Here is an 18678-nt window from a genome sequence, read left to right on the forward strand (position 1 = left end):
GGGGACAGCAGGTCAGTGTGGTGGGGACAGCAGGTCAGTGTGGTGGGGAACAGCAGGTCAGTGTGGTGGGGAACAGCAGGCCAGTGTGGCGGGGACAGCAGGCCAGTGTGGCGGGGACAGCAGGCCAGTGTGGCGGGGACAGCAGGCCAGTATGGCGGGGACAGCAGGTCAGTGTGGCGGGGACAGCAGGTCAGTGTGGCGGGGACAGCAGGTCAGTGTGGCGGGGACCAGCAGGTCAAAGGGCCTTCCTGGCTGCACTGCCTGCACTGCACAGCTGTGCGCTAACACTTTCCTGGTTATTTTTGGTGACAGGATGTATATATCTCAGACTAAAACATAGAAACATACATATATATTCATATGTATAATCATCTTATTTATTGGGTTTTACTTATAATTTAATTTTCCAGAATTGGTGACTATTCTCTTCACTAGTTATTTTTTAAAAAATTAAATGATAAATAGAAGTAGACAAATCGTGTTGATATCAATGGAAAATACTGTTTTAAGCAGATCTAAGAGATAAAAGCATCAATAGAAAACAAAACCTACACATTGAGAAGTAATATGAGCTAAGCATTTGTTAACAGACTCTTTCCATTGGATAGGAATTGAAAACGATAAGCTGAAATCTGCATACTTTTTAACTTTAGATGTTGACTCACCAGGCTACCCTGCTGGGCCTTCACAGTGTCTACTTACCTGCCAAGCCTGCAAGTCTGGTTACTATTAGGTGGCAGCAGTTTTGTGAATGTGTCCCTGCAGGCCAGCAAGCTGACAGGCATTAGACGTGGGACAGCTACACTATGCTTTAATGGCTCAGAAATATACCAGCACCAGTATCCAGCATGAGCTCATTAATTAATACCTGAGTATACATTTAAAACAGTGCGTACTGTACAAACACAGGCACATTGACAGAAGCGAGTGACTCTATATCATAAACTGGTTTTTTTGTTTGCTTTACCTTCTGTTTTGTATTCATATTCAGTTATGATATTGCACGTTGCAATCACAGCCTGCGGGTAGTCTTGTGTGCTCTCTTTTCAGTGAATATTATCTTAAACATTTTTGTATTGCTTCTGTTTTTTTATACTAATCACGGTAATGTGGCCACTTACATAAGTTTCTGCAGGAAGATGGTAGGTCAGATTTTGAAGAAACAAAGCCTTGACAGATTTAGAATCCAGCCACCTTAGTCTTCACTTGCTGCTCTAGTCCAGCAGCCATATGTTTTGTGCATTGTGCTGGCCTATAATGAATTTCTGTCAAAGAGAAAAGGCAAGGTAACTATGCAAATCCATTTCTCATGTCAGTATCAGCAAACTACAAAAGGACCTGGGGACTTGGAAGAGGGAAAGATGGCATCCTTGCAAGGTGGTCAGGATGTTGTCTAGCGCAGATGGGGGAAGGGCATTTGGCTAGAAGGCCCAACATGGAAGCTTGAGCAAGGGAGTGAGAAAGGGGAACACAGTCAGGGAAAATACATGCCTCTGCCTCCGAGCATTAGTTAGCTAGCAGCATCTCCTGTGTGGGCTTTTAGAACTGTCTGCCCGTGGAGCAGGAGCATCTGCAATGTGCTGCTCCTGGCTAATTGTGCACTTACACTGAAGGCCCTGGACACCGGCACTGATAAGGTGCCTCACTTTAGAAGTGTGTGTGTTTGTTCTTCATTTCTTTTTGTAGTATTCTCTGCCACTCCACATTTTTAGGTGACCTTGAAAGGGAACCCAGGCTGCATGCATGCTAGCCCACTAGCCCAGTGGTAGAGCACAGCCGATGAACCAGCATCCCCTTCTTGGAGACTGAGTCTCACGGTGCCTCGAGGGCCGCCATAGGACTCCTAGGCTTAAGTGATCCTCCTACCTTGGCCTCTACCAGAAAACTTAAGATTTCCAACATTTCAAAATACACAATAACATTTTATTGGCAATGTTAGAATCAAGTAGGAGTTTGTTTCCTAGAAATAAATAATTGAGTTATCTTAATACATAGAGAGTTACCAATGTCTTATGATAGGGATGAAACAGATTATATACAGGGTGTATCTGTATGCCATGAACCCAAAGACAACATTTTTCCCCTGGTGCTGGCTAATGAAGTCAGAACCTCGTGTGTGTAATGTATGGACTCCACCTCTGAGCCACATGGCTGCCTCAAAACTCCTGGAGATGCACTTCCCTTCCAGGTAAACATAGAAGGCTGAGAAGTGAAGCATCCCCCACCCTCCACACACACACTCTGGTTTTAAGTTTTTGTATTTACAGAACATATTCTCTTCCCCACTTTGAATTTTGAATTAAGTATTAATAAAATAAATAGAATCTGCACAGAGTCTCAAATGCCACTCCACACTTTCCAGTTATTCACTCTCATTTTGTAAAAATGACACCTGTGTTGAGATTATAAGGCTTTATTCTCAACAATTTAGATCAAATTCTTGTTATTGTGATTAATAATGAAATAAATGTCTAGCCTTTTATACAGTTTAATTTAATTATAAAACAGTCACCATTTAATTTTCCATAAGAATTGAACCCTGAAACTAAGTTAAGGCTACTATTTATTAAGCATCAGCAAACTGTCAAAGTTGGAACTTGGGGATATGGTAGCTTTTCTAGAGCATATGAAATTCAACGTCCTCAGCCAGCCGGAGTATGGCACAGTGTGAGCGCGTGATAAAGGGGATGTGTCTGTGACTCCTATTTGAAAAGCACAGTGTTCGCAACTGATTATCTTTTCTTCTTTCTTGGCACATTCAAAACGCATCCATAGAATGAAGTATGGATGTTCCGGAAACAGGTGAGCTATAATATAATTATCTTAAGTATGTTTTCAATGATTAAAATGAAAACAGAAGATATCTCGGATCCTCAACATGTTCCCTCACCTTCAGGAGTTTAATTTAGGGTTATTAAAGGTGTATAGTGACTTAAGCCATAATGATATCTTTATATGAGAAGAACAAGATGTTTTATGCTAAAGGAAGATTCAAATATGTCAGTCATCTTTTCTTGACTGTAAGGAACATCTGACAACAGCCAACTTACAAAGACAAAGGGTTTTTCTTTTTTTTAAAGATTTATTTATTTATTATATGTAAGTACACTGTAGCTGTCTTCAGACACCTCAGAAGAAGGCTTTAGGTCTCATTACAGATGATTGTGAGCCACCATGTGGTTGCTGAGATTTGAACTCAGGGCCTTCAGAAGAGCAGTCAGTTCTCTTAACCACTGAGCAATCTCTCCAGCCCCCCAAAGGGTTTTTCTTGACTCATAATTTTAAAGTTTCAGTCTACTGCCCATTAGCTCTCTTGTATAGATTTGGAGTAAGACCACACATTGTGTTGAGAGTGTGTGACAGATCAGACTGACCCACTTTGTGTCAGGAAGGAAGAAAGAGAAATGGGAAGACACTGAAGTCTCACTGCCCCTTTGGGGCCATGTCTCATGGCCTGAGATCTCACACTGGGCCCTACCTCTTTAAGCCTCCACCACTTTCAGGTAAAGCTAGGCTGGAGAACATGCCTGTGGCATGTGGTGTCGCAGGTCCTCCGAGCTGGTGGCTACACAAACAACACAGGCACCAAGTCAGGTTCACGCAGCAACTTTACTTCGGGCTTTTTCTTTTACAGCTCCCTTCCCCAGCAGCTTCTTCTTAGGGCAAGGGCTAAACTACTCCTATTCTACTTCTACTCTCTCTACTTCTACTCACAGCATGGGCTAAAACTTCTCACTACTCTACTTCTGGCTTCTACCTTGGGCAAGGGCTAAACAACAACAACAACTCACTACTCGCACCGACTCCCCTCCTTCTAGCGCCACCTCACCTCATCCAATCAGAATTCACACATGCTCCAGGCACGAGCTTAGGTCATTCACAGATAGGCTGACAAGTCTGGATCACTAGGAACAGTCCAGCCTGGCAGGCAGCCCTCACATGCAGCCTCACTGCACATGCTCGGGCGAGGCAGTAAACAAGTGGGTTTCACGGGCACTTTGGAACCATGACAGTGACACACTAATGACTTTGATCCAGCTGCACTTGAAAGTCTATGTGTGGTTATGTATTCCAGCGTGTCTCAGCAATCTATAACCAAGAAGTGAGACTGAATGTCCCCCCCCCCTTAGGCAAGCCCTGAAGTTTAAAGTGTCACATGCTGAATGTAACACCCTTTACACTCACCTCACCAGACAAGAGTGCAAACAGGCATGGTAGAAAAGAGAAAAAAGTGGGAAAGAAAAGATGGGAAAGATTTTAGAAGATGATTGTAATGGTGTTTGTGTTAAGAATTGTGTTTGGGCCATTCTTTACATGTCCTCAAATCCTGTGACTCGGAAGGGGCAACTGTGATCAAAACCCATCAGGATAACAAACACTGCAGTTATGTTCAGAGGGAGACACAGTAATGGTCTTTGAAACCTCTGCTTAGTTAAGTTTTCTTCTCTCTCCTATTGCTGCTTAATAGCAAGTACTGTCACTTAGGGCTTTTCAGAGGATACCTTTTGTGGTATCTAGCAACAAGATATATGGAGTGGGATTGAAATATGTTCAGTGCTAGAGCCTTTCCCTAATATGCAAGAGGTCCTGGGTTCCATTCCCAATATTGAAAAAAAAAAGACAAAAACAAAAACACTTGGGAGACAGAGACAGGCAGATTTCCGAGTTTGAGTCCAGCCTGGTCTACAGAGTGAGCTCTAGGACAGCCAGGGCTACACAGAGAAACCCTGTCTCGAAAAACAAAAAGAAAGAAAGAAAGAAAGAAAGAAAGAAAGAAAGAAAGAAAGAAAGAAAGAAAGAACCAACTATTATTATTAGTGTCTCTTTTGTCAGTGGCCACATCTAAATGATTGAAGAAAAAGTCTCAAATAATAAACACTGTCTAGAGGGGCCCTTAAAACCCAAGAGTAATAACTTAGCCCAGCCTCATTTTATAGATGATTAGGCTGCAAGTGAGCTGTAATTACCTTATTTCTATGCATTTATTAATGTAATAGTATAATTGTTCATTTTATGTATATGATGCACTGTTGCCGTCTTCAGACACACCAGAAGAGGGCATCAGATCTCATTACAGATGGTTGTTAGCCACCATGTGGTTTCTGGGAATTGAACTCAGGACCTCTGGAAGAGCAGTCAGTGCTCTTAACCTCTGAGCCATCTCTCCAGTCCCTTAATGTAATAGTTGTTAAGAAGTATATGTTACATCCAAATAGGCCAAATAATTCCAATGAAAGACGAAATGTCTTTATTGCTCTTAGAATTCATTTTGTTTTGTTTTATATTGTTTCGAGAGCCTTGCTGTGTACCCCAGTCTGGCCTAGATCTCACTATGGTTCTTCTTTTTTAGCTTCTTAGGAGTTGGAATTACAGGCACGTGTTACATTACTGGCTATATGTTATATTGGGAGTATATAAACAATGCTTAAATTTTAATACTAAAAGGTCAGGTTTCTTTAAACCTAGAGAAATTATTTGTATAGAGATTTCTTTGGAGAAAATAGCTCAATGGTAAAAGATATATGAAAGGACAATTACCATTAACTAACTGTCAGAGGGATGTAACAAAACTCATGTGAGATAGCACACCACATCTCATAACCAAATGGTAAAAGGCATATGAAAGGACACTTACCATTAACTGGCAGAGGGACATGACCAAACTCATGTGAGAATCCATACCACATCTCATAAACATAGCTCTAATTTAAAAGACAATAATAATAGGCTGGTGAGGTGGCTCAGTAGTCAGAAACACTTGCCATGCAAGCCTGAGGGTCTGAGACCATGCCTGGAACCCGTGGTGGAATTCACAACTGAGAGTGAGGGACATAGAAGGCTTCTGTGACAACCCTCCTCCTCCCCGCAAAGTAACAGCCTAGATAGAAAAACATGGAAGAGAACTCTTAAAAGTTGTGATAAGAATGCTAAAGTGTAGCTCTGCACAATTGTGGAATCTGGCAGTGTACAGGTGGATATTGACTCAGTTTCTTTAATGGGTGGACCTGGGAGGTTGACCATGCTCCAATTAGAATCTGAGAAACACAAATTGTATATCTTTTATTTCTTTTGAGGGGGCCACAAGAGGGGAGATAGACGGGAGGACTGGGGAGTGATTGTGATTAGGGTATATGGTGTGAAATCTCCAAATAATCAATAAAAATATATTGAAATAATATTTTCCAAAATTTAAGAAGTTCAAGAAGATACTAGAGAATGGAAAAGCCTTCCATTCTCAAGCCCTAGCAGGAGCTCTCAGCAGTGAATATTGCTCTTTCTGAGAACCTGAGTTCAATTCCTAGCATCCACACAGTAGGAGGCTCACAACCACCTGTAACTCCAGCTTGAGAATATCTCCTGCCCCTGGCTGGCATATGTACCCAAACAGGCATGACGTACGCTCACATACACACATGCACATGATTGAAAATTATCAAATTATTTTTTTTGAAGACTGGCAGAATTAATATTTTGAAAAAAAAAAAAGAGGTATTTGTAGAGAAAAAAAAAGGATCCCAAATAACCAACTCTGAGCAGTGGGAACAGTGCTGGGTATTGCAATGTGTGATTGCAAACTCTACTCCAAAACCACAGTAGCAAAACGTGCATGGCTCTGACTCACATGAAATGTGTCCATAAGAATGAAGTGGTTTCCTCATTTTTGTATCTGTTGTGTAGTATGCTCAGGCACCATTGATCTGTGAAATAGATTATGTTGGTGGAAAATTATGTACAAATTAAGCATAGACGTCTGAAGAAAGTTCCTCCAAAAGCTATGGAGAACAAGTGCTGCTCATATGGAAGACCTAAGCCTGGTTCCCAGCGCTCCAGCTGAGTGTCTCACACCTCCGGTAGCTGCAGAATCAGATGCCCTAGCAGGCCCCAGCAGGCACCTACCCTCACCTGTACGTATCCAGATGCACACATGTAATCTTTAAAAATATGAATAGCTCTAGAATTGGGAAGGTGTAAACATGTGTTTAGAAGTTATCAGAGGGAGAGGAAAGAAGAAGGGAACTTGTCTGAAATTCTAATTTTTCATATAATTAGTATTTCAGTGTATGGGCTACACTGGAAATTCAGACCAGAATCTGGGGCCCTTGTCCGGAGTGCTGTTCACTCCGTGAAGCTCCCTGCCATGAGCAAGCGTTCATCCTCACCACTCCCTCAGCCTGGCTTTTCTATGCCGACTTTATTTTTCTCTATCAACATGAAATAAAGGAAACAGTGTTGATGTCTAACTATCCAGAATATCAACTTACTAATGTAAATGAGGGGGTTTCGTAGCCATGAGAAGCCACCATTACATGTGTCCAGGACTGGTGACTGGATACACGGTCCCCAAACTGAGCAGATAAATTCATTCCTTTATACTTTGCTGAACTTAAAAGAACTGCACTCAGAATCTTATTAATAAAAACATCTACTTCACATTTGGGGCTGCTGTTTAAAATTAGCCTGAAAAAATGGGTTACTTTTTTTTTTTTTTTTGGTTAAAGCCAAGTACAGTAAATTCATAAGTTCTACAAATGGAATTTTACAGAAACATTTTTATAAGCCATAGCTAAAGTCAGTTTTTCTAAAAACTCCCCATAAGGTGAGATCACGAACGCCATGCTCAATACAGAAGGGGTTTTTATTTTTCTCCAATCAGTTGTGTTTCTATAAATAAACTGTTTGTTGTTAAAATTTGCTGTTTCCTCGTCACGTAAGAACATCTCATTAGTTTTGGTGAAAACCTTCCAACAAAATAAGATGAAATTGCCCAGTCTTCCAGGGAACAGAGGCCCCCATGGTCCTGCGTGCCGCAGAGTACAGCTAGGAGGTAAGTTAACATAGGACTGCTGTGTGGTCAGGGCAGGCATTTGAATCTCCAGAAACATTCAGGCAGCAGCCTGTGGGCTTGAATGCCTCAGTGTGCCTCAAGTCACAGCTCCTCCTCTGCTCCCTTTGGTGACAAAGCCATTGCTGAGCAGGAATACTGGACAACAAAAGCTACTGGAGTGGGGTGACCATGGAGAGAGCCAGTCTTACAGTGCTGCTATATCATCTAGAACCAAAAAGAGGGTTTCCATTTTTCCTTGCTGAAGTTAATTAGAACAAATTCTATTTTTTCCCTGTAAAACAAAATCATCTTTTTGAAGTAAAAGGCTAAGAGGTCTTGGGTGGGTAAAATGCTGAAAGTTTTCATTGTTAGAGGAGAATTGTTTTATTTTGCTCCCAAATTTGCATGAAATAGTGAATTTGATAAAATGAAAGTCCGAGAAAATCTATTTTTATTTGCAGAAATTATATGTATTGTCTGACAATAAAAATTAAAGGAGTCAAAACTAGAAACTGCATTAAGTCAGATGAACTTAGCTAAGAGAATCTACAAAAGAAGAAAAAGTTGTTGTTAAAACCAAATGTGGATTTAGTACTTTAAAAGTGAATTGTTGCCTGTTGAAGCTTGTTTCCTATCTATGACTAGTTAGCATTGCGATTAGGCATCATTCCACATTTGTAGGAAAACATGGACTAGCAAAGATGGAAGCCTGGGCTCCTGTCCGGTTGAATGGACTTGGCTGACTGGGTTCCATCACTGTGAAGTGATGGGGAGGGTTCAGGCGAGGACTGAAGAATGCCATCCTTAGGTATCTGTGCTCTCTTCCTCCCACGCTCCCGTTCTGTTTGCAGTCCTAGAATTTGTTTCTAAATGTACATATATTTATTAAACAAACAAGAGAAATCTTGAGGGATGGGCAGAGCACACTTTGTAAGATAGATCACCAGCACAGTATTTCAGCCACATGACCTTAAAATTGTACACAGGGGCTCTCAAGTAACCAAAGAGATTTCTGATGTATATATATGCTTTAGAAATCAGACTCTTTAACTGATTATTTTCCAGACAGCTGTAGAAGTAACATCACATATAAGAATTAATTTAGGGTAGTATAAAAATAATAAAAATTTCACTGTTAGTAGACTAAATATTTTTGTTTGCTTTTCTGCTTGCAAGTAAATGAACTAATTCTCTAAAAAGTAATTTTCAGTAGCTGATGTCATAACTGAAACTCTGCTTATTATTAGGATGGCTAATTGTTCACGTTTCTTTGGAAATTGTTGTGTCAATAGTTAGTACTTTATACCTATACCAGGTTTGCTTAGTCATTAAAAATATACATATTTTTATTAATAACTATAGTTATGAAAAAATTATATTTGACTATTAAAAATCCACACTGAAAGACCTTTACACTGAGAAGGCATCTAAAGTATTATAAATTTTGAACAAACTTTTAAGTAACCTATTTGATTTATTATTATGAATAGTATCATTCAGTCATTTTTAAGGTTGTAATAAAAAAATTGAAAGCATTGAAAATCTAATAATAAAGATATTTTCAAGGCTGAAAAATAATAAATCTTATGTGTTTAAATTTACATGTCAAGTTTTGCCATAGCTAAGTAAGATATAACTTTATGGATAGGATATATTCAGCTGACATATATTGTTTTAATAGGTAGTAAAATCATCTTGGTATTTCCTGGAAATACCGTCATACTGTCACACTGTTGTCTACTGTTGTCTCTGAGCACTGCTTCAGCGTAGCTTCTCTATTTACTCTGTCTGTTCATGTGGGAACGGAGGGAATTGCACTAGTTAGTAGTGATGAGTGCACACCAAATTATTTTAATCTCACTTTCAACCTATTGACAAGAGAATTATCTTTTTGGAAAATATTTATAGCTTTGATAGAGGCATAAAATAATCCCAAAGTAAAATAATAAGGTATGAAATCCATGATTGGATTAATGTAGCATGAATTCTGGAGTTTAATTTTATTATTTATAAAATATTTCCTGATATAAATCTTCAAGAAGTAAACCAGAATATTGTAGTGATTTCTCTTATTTACTGTAGCTTGGTGGTTGTAAATTTGAGGGAGAAGCGGTATAAATTATTTATATGTCAGTGAATTTACCCTTTTTATCAAAATCATAAGCAATCATTATAGAGGACAGAAGACTGAGACAGATTGCATATTTTACATGGGTAGTGCACATCCATGTATGCATCTGTATATATATATATATATGTATAAATATATATATAATTGGATATCTGTATATATATATACATGTATATATATAATTGGATATCTGATGTGTATATGTATATGTGTGTGTATACGCACACACATATATTTACATATATGTGTGTTGTGGGGGTATAAGACATAGTAGAAACTTTATAAGATTCATAATCATTGATAGTACTGAATCAAGGATTAAGGAGTTTTCTTTTTAAAATTTATTTCATTTATGTGAGTTTGTCTGTCTGTTTGTCTGTGTGTCTGCCACATGAGTGCAGGTCCCTGTGGAGGCCAGAAGAGGGCATTAGCTGCTTTGGAGCTGAGTTACAGGTGGTGTGAGCCTATAAGTATGGGGGCTGGGAACTGGATTCTGCCCCTCTGTAAGAGCAGTACACATTCAAAACTGCTGACCCATGTCTCCAGAACCATGATTTTTTTTTTCATTAAGGAAAGGAATATTTAAAGAAGTAAATTAATACATTGCTTTCTCAAACTGAAATTTTTGTATTTTATTTTTGCTTTGTATGACTTTAGCAATTGGTGATGAAAGTCAGCAATTGAAGCCAGCATTCTCTTTCTCACTGTGGAGTGTTCTGAGTCACTGCTTAGATTGCCTTCTTTTATCACAATGGTTTCCTTCCCCCCTCTCCTCTTCGCCACTTCTCCCTTCTGATTTTCCTTGTATGGAGATAGATAGCCATGGACCCATGGCCTGTACATATGAAGCAAGTGTTGTGGCCACAGTTGTAGACTTTTGTTGTTGTTGTTGGTCATAGGCTGTTTTCTTTATAGCATTTGTACTTACTAGATTGTTTTTATTAGTGAAAAGCGTGTAAAACAACTTCTTGATGTATGAAAAGTATATTCTTTTTGTATGGGAATTGTCTTTTCAGAAAAGAGAAACCCAGTTTTTGAACAGCATTTATATTAATTCTTTGAGACTCTTGCGCAGCATATTTTGAACATATCCACTACCTTTAACTTCTCCCATTACAATCATCTTGACCCTTGAACACCTTCTCACCCAACTTCTCCACCAAATCTAGTTTGTGTTACCCAGCCTGTCTTGGGAATGGCATCTATCTTGGTGTATGGTCACACCATGAGAAGAATCTCCTTCCTTTCTCTGAGCAGCTGTCAAATGCCTAGAGCTCTCCAGTTAGTGGTGGGATTGTGCCCACCTCCCTGCTCTTACACTAGGCTTTTGTCTAACTCAGTATGGGAAGGTCCTTGCTGCCACAGCCACCATGAGTCCATGTATGCATCTGCCCTGTTCTGGCTGGAGAACACCTCTGGCTTTTACAGTCTTTGCACCTGACCCCTGGCAAGAGGAGAGTACTCTGTGTGTCTCAGTAGGACTGAGCTCTCCACATCTTATTTTCCACAAGTCAACCAATTAGAGTCTCTGTTAGAACTTCCTATTTTTGTTTCAGATTTTTAAAAAAGAAACAACTCTAGACTTTTTTTCTCATCCACTGTAGATACTGTAGATCCAGCATGCTTTTGAAATGTTTTCAAAAGGACTAGGTCAGTTTAGTGTGACTTAAAAAAAAAACCAAAAAACCAAAAACGAAGTCAGTTTGAAATGACTGTTTTCCTCCTTTCTGCATTCGTGGGTAGTGTTCACGTGTGCATGCATGTTGTGTGTGTTTGGGCATGTGTACATTTGGGAGTCAGAGAACACCACTGTGGAATTGTGGTTCTCCTATCTTTATATAGGCTCCAGGATTTACCTTGGGTCACCTGGACATCCTGACAGCTTCCTAAAAATTGTGTTAATTTGTCTGAAAACACAAGTTCAAGATTCCTTTGGATTGGCTACTCTTATTTAGGAGTGGAAGTTGTCTTCATCAGCTGAGCCTCCTGCTTCTCTGCCCAGGGACTATACTCTACTCTCTTAGAAGAACTAATGAGTCACAATTTCTTCTTGGCTCCTCTTATTCTTTTGTTTGTTTTACATTCCTTAAAACAAGATTTCATGCAGCTCAGGCTGGTCTTGAACTTACTGCATAGCCTGGCTGGCTCCTGCCTACAAGTATAACTCACCATGCCAGTCTTTCTCTTAGAAACTAACACTCTTCAGGCACTAGTTCATTAAATAGCATAAAGTCAATTGGAATGTATTATATACATACATACATACATATGTAATGTATTATAATTTATAATATACATATATTTTAAATATATGTCTATATTTAGATATTATATGTAAAACATGCATATAAAGTTAATTTTATATGTTAGCATTTTAAATGGAAAATGATTTCCCTATTAAATTGGAATATTGAATATATTGCTAAGAAATTCTTTCTAGAAAGTAAGAAACTCATGTTTTGAGCTCTTTTTATTGTTGTTGTTGTTGAGCATTCTAATATGGATATTTTATTTATAAGCACAAAGCAGAGTTAATCTTTTTAGTTATGTTTCTTCACAGACAACTCCATAAGACTGTGGTAGTCAATGTGAGATAGGATACTGTATAAAATAAGAAATGGCCAAAGATCCAGAGTGTTTGAAGTTTATTAACTTTGTGAACAAAGATCTTATAATCTAGCCATGAACAAAACAAAATAGAGAAATACTGCCCTGGATGCCCTGGATGCCCTGGTGCCAACTGAGGGCATTTTTACTTGCTGAAGTGTTAAACTCAGTAATTCTTGAAGTGTTGGGTGTCACTCAGCTAGGCTGGGGAGTTTAAGAAGCTGTTATCTTGGCAGTTACAACAGACCCTGGATATTTATGGTGGAAAATTCAAAGATCTTCACAGATGACAAGAATGAAGATTTTTTCTATTTAACATAGTTAATATTACTGACCTCTTCCAGTGTGCCAGGATGGGCTATTGAAATATATTTACTAAAATAAACTCAATGTGCTTCATTACAGTGGCTTGTCATTTTAAGAAGGGAAAATTTTATATTACCAAACTTAATCTTGAAAAATCTAAGTTGCTCCTTATTTAGTAGTCTAGATAGACTTGCACATATTTATTTTTGTGTCTAGTGCCACATTTTCCTTTCAGACTGCAAACATTCATACGGACTTAGTTTGCTTTATGCTGCTGTAATCAAACACCATGACCAAAAGCAACCTGGAGAGGAAAGGTTTTATGTCAGCTTACATCTTAGTCTATCATGAAGGGAAGTCATGGAAGAAACCCAAGGCACGAACCTGGAGGCAGGAAATAAAGTAGGTGTCATGGAGAAATAGGGCTTAGTAGCTCCCTACTCCTTCCCCCGTCTGCCCCCCCCTTCCCCACCATGGCTTGTTTGCTTTGCTTAGGTTTCTAGGACCATCTGCATAGAGGTGGTGCCTACCACAGTGGGCTGAAGCTTCCTACATCAGTCATTAGTCAAATTGGTCTATAGGCAGGTCTGTGGGGCGGGGCGGGATTTTTTAAAATGAGGTTCTTTTTTTCACAGATGCCTTTCAGTGTGTATCTAGTTGCCCCACAAGCCCCCCAAAAACAACTAACTAGCACACTTACCCTTTCTCAAATTTTTATATACTCTTTCTACTACTGTTGGGATAGGTTGTTCTTTATTCAGAGAGAAACAGATAAACCAGTTGGTTTTTGTATGGAGCTGGTTTTATGTGACAGTTAGCCTTATTTCTTTGATGACATTACATTTAGTATTGTGAGATGCTTGTATCATGGGAGGTGTGCATGTGCTATGGATGGACACACTCAGCAGACTGGTGTGTGCCATGTCTTACAGCAGTCCTCACCAAAATGAATGAAATTAGAATATTATGTGGGATTGCATCCATTACAAGGTACTGACACTCAACTCCAGAAACTGAGGACTTTCCAGGTAGAAAATGGATGATCCATCCCGGGCAGGTTGCAGACAGGTGTACTTCTGAAGTGGTGGGTTCTTACCATCACTGTGAGTGGCAGTTGTCTTTTTATAACTCAGCTTTCAAAGCAGTTGCTTATATTCAAACAATGAAAACCTGATTCTAAGAATTTAAAATCTCCACATTTTTTCATACACACGTACATTTCATTTTGATTATATTCATCTCTTCTCCCCTCCAACTCTTCCAATGTTCCCCATATGTCCCTGTTAAATTCATTTCCTTATCTTCTATAATAGTATAATAATAATGATGATGATGATGATATATAATTTTATATAAAAATTCTACCAAGGTCTGTCATTGTTGCCTGTATGCCCATGAGGAGAGTAGGGCTAACCACTTAGGCATGGACAGCCTATTAGCGAGCTCATCCCTGAACAAAACTGATTCTTCCTTCCTCAGCCCTCAACTAGGGGTGGTGCCTAGCGAGCTCTTCCCACATCCACACTGGGATGCAGACTGGTGGGACCTGGGGCAGGCCTTGTTCAGCAACCACAGCTGCTGTGTGGTCATGAGTGTAGCATCCTTGCGTGTTCAGAAGATACATTTTCACAGCAGTTCACCTGGTCATCTGGCTCTCACATCCTTTCTGCTTCCTCTTCCTTGATGTTCCATAAGAGTTGAGTATTGAGGTTGTGTTACAGATCCCTCATTCTGGGGCCGAACATTCCATAAACACTTATTCTCTGTACTACTTGTGACTCTCTGTAGTAGCCTCCATCCATTGCAAAGAATCCTCTTTGTTGAGGGATGAGGGATGCGCTGATCTGTGTATATAAAGATATGTTTTTAAGTGGCAATTAGATACCATATCAATTTAGCAAAATGATAGTAGGATGTTTCCTAGGGACTAGGGCCTCTAATATGGGGTATGATGCCCCCCAAGTCCATAGACTACCAAAAACCTGGTGCCTGTTGTGGTATAGCTACTTTGGAGTTGTTGGCTTCTAAGACCCCCCCCACACACACACACCCAAACAAAACCAGGATATTGTTGTTGTTGTTCTTGGATGGCTGCCAAAACTTGAGAATAAGACACTCTGCATACTTTTGTCACAGGATAGGGAGAAATCAAGCTGGTATCAACCTGGATGCCCCTCCCCCAACCTACCTCTCATAGTGTGAGAAGGTGCTAACTACATTGGGACACAAAGAGCTGTCAATGTCTTGCAAACAGTAATGACTGCTCTGGCAAGATATGTCCAACCAACAGCTGTCAGACTGGACTTAAAGCTATCACAGGGAGGGCACTCATACCTGATTCTGTAAAACTAAACAAAACTCCTCTTGATGAATGGTGTTATCAACAATAAGGACATACACAGTCCTGTTATGGATTCTTCATTTGTTTCNCCCCCCCCCTTTTTTTTTTTTTCAAAATTGGAAGAGTTAACCCTTTCTCAGCTGAATCATCTCTCGCCTCAGAATCATCTTGTCTAATGCTACCTCATTTTAGTCTACACTTTTGGGCAATCCTTATCCATTCCCATCTGTGATCCTGCTCACTCTTAGTCATGTTCACAAAACATTAACTACTCTTGGCCATGCATCATTGGAAAAAAATTATTACTTCTTTTTTCTTTCATAGCTTTTCAAAATCACATCCCCTTTGAAAATTTACCTCATCTAGTTTATCTTAATGTTCCTTTATTTTTAACAATACTACATTCAAGATCTTTCTGCCTGTGGTGGTTACAATGTGAATCTATAAGTGTACCATACCTGGAAGATTGTTATGTTTAAAACTTTTAGGATAATGAAAGTACATGACAGAATTAGGGGTAAAAATGCAACAAATTTTAAAGAAAAAAAATGTAGAGTTTATAAATGACCTGATATTTTGTCTGGAGTAAACTAAACTACTTACATTGCTGAGACCGGGAAGAACAACCCCTTTTATCACGTGTTTAGAGAGGCAGAGTGGTATAATAGAAAGATTGAGACTTGAAATCAGTCTAACCCATTTTTCATCCTAGCTTCACACTATATAATCCTCTATAAGTTCCTTAACATCTGTGTGCTTCAGTCTTCTCACCTGTGAAACAGAAATAGAATGCTTATTTTTACAAGGTTGTCATGAACACAAAACGAAATTTTAAAATACAGAATGCTAAAGCAGTGCCTGGACATATGGTATCAGTGTTGTTCTCAGGCATACAATAAAAACATGTGAACCAGTGTTACATGCCACCACCGACAGTAGCTGTGAAGAGGATCCCTAGAATGGGCTTAGCAAACCTCTGTATCTGCTGCAGTGAAAGGCACCGTTGTGAGTCCTTTCCAAAACGATTCAGGGGCCACTTATCCTTTCACTCACATAGACTCATTTCCTCAGGAGGTCTTAAAAATACATTGTTCTTTGCTCAACTCTGGTACTGTCACTAGAACCTTCTGTGATAATGAAGACATTTTATGCCTTGCTGTTTGGAATGTAGCTGTGACCACAAACCTACAACATCATTCATTATTACACACAAATGATCCTGTTCTGCCTTTTACCCAGCAGAGCTTTAGATTCTCTCTAGACAGCATGCATTACAGGTGGATGAAATCGATCCTATCAGGGTAAGTTCTTTCGACTGTAGATTGGTCACTATTGAGTGGCCAGCAAGTCTGTCCTTATCCGTACGTTATCCGACAGATGGTTCTGCCTTACCATTCAGCATCATGCACTGCTTTCCTTTTCAAAACATGCTGTATTAATTTGACCACTGCTTTCCAAATCACAAATTGACATTGTCAAATTATGTCAGCCTCAAAACCACGTGCTCTTCCTTCTGGTTGTGCAAGGATTTTAAAATTCTAGTCTCCCTACTCTCTTGTATTTTGGTCCTTTTATTCCATTTTACCTTCTGTAACACAAAGAAGTCACCCTATATTAAAGATGACAGGGCACTTAAGAACATTTGAGACAGAGTTTCTGTAATCCTGGCTAGCTGAGTCTATTCTGTAGCCCTGAGATATACATACCCTCCTAAGTGCTGGGAGGACCAGAGTGTTCTAGCATCCCCAGCTGCAAAGTAATTTTAAATTCAATAATATTTGGGAGCAGGCTTAATAAGCTCTGTCTGCTTCATTTGCTTTCCAGGAAAATTATTCTTTGGGTTTAAGGCAATATAACCTTTTTGTATTTTTCTCCTAAAATTTGTGAGAAATATACAATAGGAATTTTCTTAATGAAACTCTCTATTAGTTCTTAATCTATGTAATTTAAAAATTACTAATATAGTACATCTTCATTTTTAAAGTTACAAGACTGTAAAACTAATTTTATGAGGTCACAAGAAGAATTCTTTAAAGAGAATAAGAATTAAAAATTGAAAATATGAACATGTATCTTATATGTGAAGGTTACAATTCCTTCATGAGATTACTGTTACATTTATTCATGTTTTTAAAATACAGTGTGTGTGTTTATGAATTGATACCAAATTGATGTTTATTGATCTTGGTAGAAATGTTTTGAAGGTTACTTCATAGTCTGTGATAGGGTTTTTGGAGACAAAGTACCAGTTTGTGTTAAGACCCCAGTATACTTCTTAACACCTAAACATGTCTTTGTTAATCCTCAGTTTCTTCTCTGTACAGAGATTTCTGTCTTATGTGTTTTATATAGCAACTTCAAAGTTCAAATGAAATTCCAAAATAATATATAGTTTATTAGTCCTTATTCCTTTAAAGTCAAGGATGTTTTCTTTGACAAAGCTCAGAGGCTCATAGCGATGACCACAAATACTTATGTTCATAAGTGCTAGGCAGCTGAGGCCTGGCTGATCTGGACAGCACTGGGGTGGCTGCGTCAGACTGTGGCTTGTCTGGCCACAGTCTGGTTTTTGTTTGTCTTCATGTATATTCTCTGTATGGTTCAGACTGACAGGGCAGCAGCAGCAACACTAGATAATGGCTTTTTGGTTTTTTTGCTTGTGGATTTTTGTTTGTTTGTTTGTTTTGCCTTTTTCACAGAGAATCATCACAGCATGAAGATAAAACCAAACAATTTGTGCTTATATTAAGATACCATTGGTAAATGAAGTCACGTGGTTAAGTTCAGAGCTGTTGGGGACATCTAGTATATCCTCCTGTCAGTGGGGAGGGGATCAACAGTACATAATAAAATACTGTGTTATCCAAGCCTCATCACATCTGTGCGTTCACTCACTGCCTACACTACAATAGAGGGGCTAAAACAGACAGACGGGAGAAAACAAGAACAGAAACAAAAAGGAATCTGCCTGTGTCTTAAATCTGCCCCCAAAACTTATGTTTTAAAGTCTTAGTTGTCTACATGACAGTTTGGGGAGGGGTGAGTGTGGAGAAAGTGGAGGTGTTTGGGTTTGGAGGCCTTGCCTCTTCCCTGAGCTCCTATGATCACGGACTAGACTTGATATGCACATGAGAAGTCTTGTAAAGCAAGGCTGCAGTTGTGTTCTCTGTGCTGTATGAGCCTGCGCTTCCCTTTGCACACAGCTGCCAGTCCTGAGCTCCCAGGCTCCGCAACCATAACCCAAATGAACCTCTTCCTTTATAGGTTCCCCTCTCGGTCTTCATTTTAGAAAAGTAGCCTTTAATAAACCTGGGTGAAACTGAGGAGGTATGGATAATGAACATAAGAGAATCTATGAAACACTGTACTTTCTTTTTTTTTTTGATTTTTAATATTTTTATTACATATTTTCCTCAATTACATTTCCAATGCTATCCCAAAAGTCCCCCATAGCGCCCCCCACTTCCC

The 18678-nt window shown here is 39.2% G+C and overlaps 1 protein-coding gene across 3 annotated transcripts in view; it reads left to right on the top strand.

Moving 5' to 3' along the window:
* The window catches only part of Sdccag8 (serologically defined colon cancer antigen 8), a 193913-nt gene that overhangs the window by 64834 nt on the left and 110401 nt on the right, over positions 1 to 18678 (top strand). Inside the window, exon 13 of one of the 3 annotated variants that reach the window (XM_029481038.1) lies at positions 2776 to 2802. The exons of the other annotated variants lie outside the window; for them this stretch is intronic. Within the exon in view, the coding sequence (XP_029336898.1) occupies positions 2776 to 2802 (27 nt within the window). The remainder of the gene's footprint in view (positions 1 to 2775; positions 2803 to 18678) is intronic. 3 annotated transcript variants of the gene reach the window in all.

The sequence above is a fragment of the Mus caroli genome, chromosome 1, assembly GCF_900094665.2.
Source record: "Mus caroli chromosome 1, CAROLI_EIJ_v1.1, whole genome shotgun sequence".
Classification (NCBI taxonomy): domain Eukaryota; kingdom Metazoa; phylum Chordata; class Mammalia; order Rodentia; family Muridae; genus Mus; species Mus caroli.